The following is an 8290-nucleotide window of genomic DNA, read 5'->3' as shown; positions in this document are numbered from 1 at the left end:
GAGACAGAGAGAGAGAAGAGAGACATAGGAACAGGACAAGAGCGAAGAAGACGAGCGTTGGCGGACAGATAGAGAATGGAGAGATAGACATAGCAGAATGGATAGACAGATGGATGAAAGAACTTGTGGAGATGGATAGACAGATAGATCCACAGACGATGGTAGATGTAGGTAAGATATCTGCGAGATATGGTGGTCGATACTCGAGTGTCAATGAATCGATACAGACAGAGAGAGAAAGAGACAGATATAAAAGGATTGACGACCCATCCAGAGAGATGGATAGACAGGTATGTGTGACTTCTACATACTAAATTACACTCATAGATATATAGAGAGATATATCCACGTGGAGATGATCAGAGCCTGAAGCACGAAGAAAACAGACGAAGACATACACACAGACGCAGGGAACTAGATAGATAGTTGGATGGAGAGATAGATTAACAGATCGATTCTCGGCAGATAGATAGATTTAGATCTACCGTACATACTTCGCCATAGATGTGGATATCTGTGTCTTCTGCAGATCGAAGACTTCCATAGGCATAGCTGCTGCAGATCTCCTCTACCTCGCAACCTGTCCAATGCGAAAGGAAGAAGAAGAAGAAACCTCCTTCTATACGCCTCTCTTCCTTTCATTCTTTCTCACTCTTTCTTTCTTTGTTCCTGTAGTCAAGAGATGATATGTGCTTGCTTACAAGAGTCTCCTTCTTCATGTAAGATCCTCTCCTTTCTAGATATCTATCCCCTGGTAGAACCCCTCAGGCCATAACAAAGGACGGGCAGATAGAAATCCTTCTTTCTTCATTCTGTCTTTTCTTCTTCTGTTTCTTTTTCTGAAGGCTTCTTACCTTTGACATGAACGTTATTCTTTCTTCTTGTCCCTGTCTCCGATTTCTTTAGGTTCGGATGCACGAGGTGTTCCGTCAGCGCTCGAAGAAAGAAGAGAAGACGCTTCTCAGATACACCTCGAACTTTCATCAAGTACGACCACGATCCTTTCAGGGCAGCTATCAGCTCCTCATCTAAAAGGTTCGCCTTATAAACGGAGAAGACAGGAAAGATAGAGAGAGAGAAAGAAAAGAATTGCCTTAAGGATTGGTTTCTGTGGAGGTGGAGGTAGTTAGGAATGAAGCAAAGAGTCTCCGTACATCCGTCACTTCTTCTATCGATCCTTCCAACTGTCTATCGACATATATCTAGGATATACAACACGACTTCGGATTCTACATAAAAGCACATATACCTATATAGAGATAGAGTATGGAATATATGTGTACGTCTGTAGGTATGAGGGATTCCAAATACGAGAGATGAAGAAGAAAGGGGACATGCATGCAAAGCAACTTGGAGAGATCTGAACTCCTACTATGATGTACATGCATGCACCCACCATAGATACATGCATATAGTCTCTCTCTATATATATATATCCCTATGCATATGTGGCAGACAGATGTATGGTAGAACTATGTCTACATGCATACATATGTACAGACCCATGCAATCGAGACATAGCCATAACAGTACCTATACACACATATAATACGTCGCCACAGGCATGCAGCATCTATCTTGAATCTATTGCTGATCTGATGCACCTCCTAGATGCCTTTCTCTCTTAGATGTCTGTCTTTCTGTAAGAAAGAAAAGCCGAAGAGAAGATATGTGCTTGCTTACTAGCTCTCCCTTCTTCAGATGAGGTGACGCTGCGCTTTTTACAAATACAGTATCTATCCACGATAGAACCGAATATAAGCCCCTGCTCCTCCCCCTAAGGACATCTTCTTCAGACACAGGGACATCCGGAGTCTTCTGATCAGATAAACCTTCATCCGTCTGCTTCGAATCGCTCGGTTTTATCTTCTTCTTCTTCTTTTCGCCTTTGTTTACAAGAGAAGAAGATGAAGAAAGAGAACCTGAAGAAAGCTGATGGTCCGAGGTTGATAGAGAACCTGACGAAGAAGAAGAAGAAGAAAGAGAAAAAGGAGGAAGAGAAGGAGATGACGGAGATACAAGAGTAAGAATGACAGAGAAGACAAGGCATGTCGCTATAACTTCTTCATAGATCATAGATAAAGAGGAGATGAGATATCTCTTATCTTTTTCTTCTTCTTCTTCTTCTCTCTTCTCCTCTCTTTTTCTTTCCTCTCTCTGTATTCCTTCTCTCTTCATATGAGGAGTATCCAAATATCTTCCTCCTCTTCTTTCTTCTTTTTCTTCTTTCTCTTCTTCTTCATCTCTTGTTTCTTTCTTATCTACGAGAGGCTGCCCGTGATGCGACTCTCGCCCCTCACATGCAGATCGAAGACGTTTTGGCGAAATTTTCTCTCGCGGTGTCTGTACACCGCAGTGATAAGAAGCTTTCTTCTCTTCACAAGATGGGAGATATGAGGAAGAAAGAGAAGAACGGCATGACGAAGAAGAAGAAGATTCATAAGAAGAAGAAGTCGTTGACGGCACTGAAGAAGAAGAGGAAGACGAAGAAGAAGAAGAAAGAATGAGAGGAGGCTGGGTATGTTGATCTGATGCTCTTCGATTCTTGAGACGAGATAAAAGAGACAAGAAGAAAGAACGCAGATAGGAAGGAGAGAAGATACGCTGATCTGTAAGAAGAAGAAGAAGTTCAAGAGGGCGGATCCCCAACAGACTGAGAAGGCGATAAGATAATTCCCAGCAAGAGCTTGAAGAGATACATGGAGAAGAAGATGAAGAAGAGATCGTAGGAGGTAGGAGAGGAAGAGAGAGAAGAGGAGGAGAAGAAGAAGGAGAGTGACGACGAAGAAGATGGAGAAGAAGAGACACGCCATGAAGAGACAGCGGATAAACTCCCCCAGTGTCTCGTTCTTCTTCTTCTTCACTTGTGGCTTCAACCTGTCGTTTTGCTCGATCTTCAGAAAGAAAGAAAGAAAGAAATGAGAGAAACAGAGGAAGAGAAAAAGATCTGACACAAGATTGAAGAGGAATGAAGGCAGGTGTATGGAGATGCCGACCGTCTCGGCTAAGGAAAAAAGAAGAAGTCCAACGAAGAAGAGAAGAAGAAAGGAAGAAAGAAAAGAAAGACAGAAAAAGACTCTCCCAGCCAGGCACACATTGTATGGATCAAACACTTCGTGAGATCTATACATGCATGCACTCATCATATACGTACGGCCGTACAGGAAGAGGTATATCCATCCATACATGTAGCTATACATATAGACATATTATGACATAGACACAGACACCGCCTACGAGAAACACATCGATTCTTGTCTACATGAGGAGGATCGTGTGTCGATGGCTAGCTGGGGAGATACAATCGACGTTCAGCGACAAAAAGCCCCTCCTTCAGAAGGGATGAAGAGGAAAGATCTCGGCTGAGGTGATGGAGGTACACACAGGTATCGAACCCTACAGATTCGCACAGGAATACACCTTTGTCGAGCTGTAGCTAGACATCGAATCTACCCATCTATCGTTCTTCAGCTTGCTACCTTTCTTTCTTTCTTTCGTTGATCTCCCTATCGCTCTACCTAGTGAGTTACCTATCTGTCTACCTGTCTATCTATCTACACTCCAGAGCTCAAGAGGGAGAGAAGGAGGTAACAGAGGAGAGAAGATGCGATAGGGGCCGCTCTGTAAGGAAAGGAAGACAAGAAATGCGAAAGGGCAACTAAGAGAGAAGTGCAAGAAGAAAAACTTACGCCTAAAGAAAAGACTTTCTTTACGTCTTTCATATATAGGAAGAATCGGGGGTGAGAGCATAATGTGCCTAGTTATCCACATATAGCCTCCCATCACTTCTCCTCTCCCTTCTTCTTCTTCTTTCTCTTCTTGCTTTTCTTCTTCTTCGTTTTCGCCGCTACCGCCATCATCCTCATCTTCTCGTCGTTTTTCTTTTTTCTGTTGAGACGAAGATGACTTGGAGAAGCTGGACTTTTCTTCCTTTGCTTTCTTCAAAATTTCTCTTGTTACCTTTCCTTCATCTCTTTGGCTTGTGGATAGAAGCGCCTTTCGATGTCCCCCCGTCATAGTGTCTTACAGAGAAGGACGAGACTATAATATGGCACTGAAGAAGAAGTAGACGAGGCAGGGATGAAGCCCCGGTGTGTGAGAGGTGTACATACACTTGAAAGACAGAGATTTCTGATCCTTGCTTTCATTGGTCGAAGAAAGGAGAGAGAAGAACGAAGAAAGATGAAACAGAGAAAAAAGAGAAAGAGCGGGAGGGCTCATGACAGTAAGAAGAGAAGAGAGAAAGATCAAGGAGAGGGACAAGGAAAGGAAGGAGAGTCGAAGAGAAGAGAAACAAGACGCTAAGAAAGAAAGAGATGAGTTAAGAGAAAAGAGAAGAAGGAGATAAGATACACACCGGTAAAAAGCCAAGGAGATGTGAGAGAGAGTTATGGATTGAAGAGATATGAGTGCATATAGCAAATAAGTGAATGAATAGATATCAGAGGGAGATGTGTAGGGTGAAAGGAGAAACAAGAAAGCATTCGAGAGAAGGAAGTTGCCATTGTCTTCTGTATCGTTGTCCGTATAGACAAAGTCAACAAGATGAAAGAAAGAAAAAGAGAGAGATTATTCATTCGAAAGAATCGAGAGGTGAAGAGAACCTTTTGAGAGGAGTTCAAATGACGAATTGAGTAAGTTGAAGGAACGGCAAGCTCGCTCATCGTCCTTTTCTATCTCTCCATCATCTATCTTCGCATGCATGCAGAATGAATTTTTGAGGTGTATAGACACCTTGGACCTCAAACGGGTGTTGTTCAGGAGTACGGACAGCTAGCAAGTCCTTTCTGCAAATCTGCATCCATGTGCTATTGATGTGGCTTTGCGTAATGAAGAAAAACATATGAGGAGTCTTCAGTCTCTTGGAGAGAAAGAAAGGTCTCTCCTTCTCGTCGTCTTCTGATTGAGAGAAGAAACATTTCTTCTCGTGCTCGAGGGGGGAAGGAAGATAGCTGTTGTACATACAGATCAGCTATACATACCTACGCATATCTAGATTCTTATTCTTTTTCAAGGCGTCTCGCTTCTGTCATGAAAAAGAAGGCGGATGGATTGCTTCTTTCTTCTCTTTCCTACTCTAAACAGGCTGACTGTCTCTAAAGCCTAATGTACTACTACTCCTACTACCTAGCACAGCTACACCTCCGCTGGTGCAAGTGGTATTCCGCAGTCACCGTCATAAGAGAAGCGCTTGAAGGGCGGAAAGGAATGGCTTGTCTCTGTTGCTGTATATACACTAGAAACACAAGAAGGTGTTCTTTCTCTTCTTCTTTCAGCGTGAAGACATGAATGTCATTTCGGTCTTTGATAAGGAAGAAAGTAAGAGGAAGATACGTCGGGATCGAGACAGAGACGGAGAATAGATCAACAGTCTTCTTCTTCTTTTCTTTTTGATTTCTTTCCTTGGAGTCAGGACAGAATACGAAGGGAAATAAGGAAGATAGAATGAAGAGATCGCTTCTTCGCCAATACTCTTTCTAGTTAGACCGATGCTTCTCTTTTCTTTCGTTTGAATAAACCAAAGAAAGATAGCTGATCAATAGCGTGGATACTTCTTATGATGTGACAGCAGAGGAAGATTCCATAGGGGTCGACTCCATTTGACTACATGGCGAGGTTCGGCTCTATCTATCTTTCATTCTCTCTTGAACGAATGAGAAGGAAAGTGTCTATAGGTCTCTCCCTCTTTCTCTCTCGATACAGCTAGGTATGTAAACTTGTTGCTTCATACGTCTTTCCTGCCTGCCTCTTCCTGTGTACGTACACCCGATGACCCTACACCGACTTTTCTCCTAGCTGAAGAGAATCCATCCTAGGTGAAAGATAGTCGGAATAGAAGGAGGAAAGGAGAGAGAAAGACTTGTGTCTACACGACGTAAAGTATCCCAATCTCGCCTACAAGAGGCCTCAGGAAGGCCTACAGAGAGATGAATGAAAGAAGGGAGAAAGAAAGAAAGAAGGAAAAGACCGAGAGAGAAAGAAAGAAAGAGGGGCAAGAGAGAAAGAGAGAGAGAAAGAAAGATAGCGAGAAGCAAAGAAAGCTAGCAAGAAGTCACGGAAGGAGGAGAGATTGAGAAGGACGTTCTTTTGTGTGGTGGATGACCTTCTCTTCTGCAGAGGGATGTTTCTAGAGAAGATATTTCTTTCTTTCTTTCTTTCTTTTATCTCAAGGTAGTTATTTCGCAGATTTTGTGAAGACGTTTCTTAGATGAAGGCTTCACATTCTCATGACTTTTCTTCTTGTACTGTATTCCTGCAATGTCCCGTCAATTCTGTAAAAGCTCCTTTCTTTCTTTCTTTCTCATTCTTTCTTACGTATCTCTTCCGTTCTTCCTTCTCTCTTTGTCTTAGTACGTCTTTCTTTATTTCATTTTCTTTTGCGAGCAGAGATTCTGCGGAAATCCTTGGCGCCGTATCTCCCTGCGTAGTCTATAGGTATGTCCAGAGAAGAGATACTCTTTTATCTCATCCACTCTTCTTCTTCTACCTCCTTTTCTTCTGAGATTTTAAACAAGCCAAGAAAAGAAAAGAGAAAGACATATCGAGATGTCTCATGAAAGAGAAGAAGTTCACTTTTCTTGTCTACCATCTTTTTAACATCCTATGGAAGCATTGTGACTTCCCGCCTTCAAAAGAGGTCGGAAAGCTCCAGTCTACAGATGCCATATCTGAGGTGTATGTACACCTCAAAAGAAGGAACAAGAATGGCTCTAATTAGGAGGTGTATGTACACACCACCATTCTCAGCTAGCGAACGAGAGGGAGAGAGAGTGAGCGACCTCCTTGCCGGCTATTTCAGCACACTCTCGATCCATTCATTCATTCATCTTCACTCCTTCCTTCATTCATTCCTCGTCTCTTTTCTTATCATTGCAGATTACCTTCTCTTCTTTCTTTTCATTTTTCTTTATTTGTCAAGCCGGAGAAAACACCTCCACTCTTCTTTCTTTCTCTCGCCATCTCAAATCAGCGGATAGACGGTTGCCTTTCGCTTTTTTCTTCTCACCCGCGCTCTGTCTTCGCCAGAGAAGCTCCGAGAAGAGAAAGAGAGAAGGAAAGAGAAAGAGAGAAGACCTTTTTGAGTTGAAGAAGAGAAAAGAAAGAGAAAGAGGAGGAATTGTAAAAAGAGAGAGGTCATGAGACTTGCTTTCCCGAAAGCAAACCGGTGGAAGAGAGAAGAAGAGCAAATTTTTCATTCATTCCTTTTCGATCTTCTTCTCTTTTTTCCTTCTCTCATTGATCATAGTGAAGGGGGCAAGAGATGACAGCGCTGTCTTCTCTTATTTTCTTCTTCTTTTTCCTCCTTTTCAAAAGAGAACGGCCGGCAGTTGGCTGTGAGTTTTTCTTCTTTGACCAAGCGGACGATGGAGTCGTCTCTTTCTCTTGATGTGTTTCTTTCCTTCCCTCTTCTTCTTCTTCTCTTTGTCACATCTATATAGATGTAAAAGAAAAACCGCCTCATTGGTCTCACCGCCAGGGCATTGAGCTTCCTTTCTTTCTTTCTTCCTTTCTCTCTTTCTTTCTTTCTTCCTTTCTTTCTTTCTTTCTTTCTTTCGCTATTTTTCTTTCTGTCTGTCTATCTATCTGTCTATCTATCTGTCTATCGTCTGACTCAGACACGTCTCTTTCTGTTTCCTTGCTTCATCTCTCTCTCTTCTTCTCAAGTTTTTCCCTCCATCTTTCTTTTTCTCTCGAGCTGTCCTTTCTGTCTGGACGACAGCCCTGTGCTTGTTTGTTTGTTTGCGACTTGGCTGAAGAAGAGAAAGAAAAAGAAGAAAAAGAAGCCTCTCATCCATTCCTAGAGAACTGGAGAAGAGACGAACACATAGATAGAAAGACTTTTTTGACATAAATCTCTTTCTAGGGAAAAAGGAAAGAGAGAAAGAGACAAGAAGAGAGAGGGAAGTTGAAGAGCATTCCAGCCCCTCCAGAGTTTCCTAGCATGCTTCAATTTTCTCCGCATGTTCAGCCTAAACTTTCTTGTCTCAGACTTTTTCGTTGTTGTCTTTTTCTTTCTCTTGTCTCTCTTCATTTAACGCGAACTTGGCTGTCTGCGTTTGCCTTCTCCTTTCCTTCCTCGGAGAGAAAGAGTTAAGAGAAAGAAGAAACGAAGAAGGAGGAGGAAAGAAAGACAACGAGAGAAAGACAGGTTTCTTTCTCTTTCTTTCCTCTCTTCTTTCTGTCTTTCCTTCACTTTCTTTTCTTTTACAGGAGGTTGTTGTTAAGAGAGAAAGGAGAGAAAAAGAAAAAGAAGTTCTCCCTGTAGGGGGTGTATGTAGCTGGAGAGAAG

At 42.4% G+C, this 8290-nt stretch overlaps 2 protein-coding genes across 2 annotated transcripts; one reads left to right on the top strand and one right to left on the bottom strand.

Moving 5' to 3' along the window:
- Positions 1–854: 854 nt before the first annotated feature.
- CSUI_005013 (uncharacterized protein) lies at positions 855–4690 on the bottom strand (the record flags this gene model as incomplete). The annotated part of the gene is made up of 3 exons (XM_068065193.1): positions 3690–4690; positions 1684–2894; positions 855–1041 (listed from the first exon to the last, which is right to left on the bottom strand). Coding segments are annotated over exons 1-3 (1725 nt in total), but the record flags the coding sequence as incomplete, so codon positions are not given.
- A 2139-nt stretch (positions 4691–6829) lies between these two features.
- On the top strand, positions 6830–8287 carry CSUI_005012 (uncharacterized protein; the record flags this gene model as incomplete). Its single annotated transcript, XM_068065192.1, has 1 exon — positions 6830–8287. A coding segment is annotated over one exon (309 nt), but the record flags the coding sequence as incomplete, so codon positions are not given.
- Between the last annotated feature and the right edge of the window lie 3 nt (positions 8288–8290).

The sequence above is a fragment of the Cystoisospora suis genome (genome assembly GCF_002600585.1).
Source record: "Cystoisospora suis strain Wien I chromosome Unknown contig_2404, whole genome shotgun sequence".
In the NCBI taxonomy this organism is placed as follows: domain Eukaryota; phylum Apicomplexa; class Conoidasida; order Eucoccidiorida; family Sarcocystidae; genus Cystoisospora; species Cystoisospora suis.
Note: the sequence above shows the minus strand (reverse complement) of the source record. Positions and strands in the feature narration are given on the sequence as shown.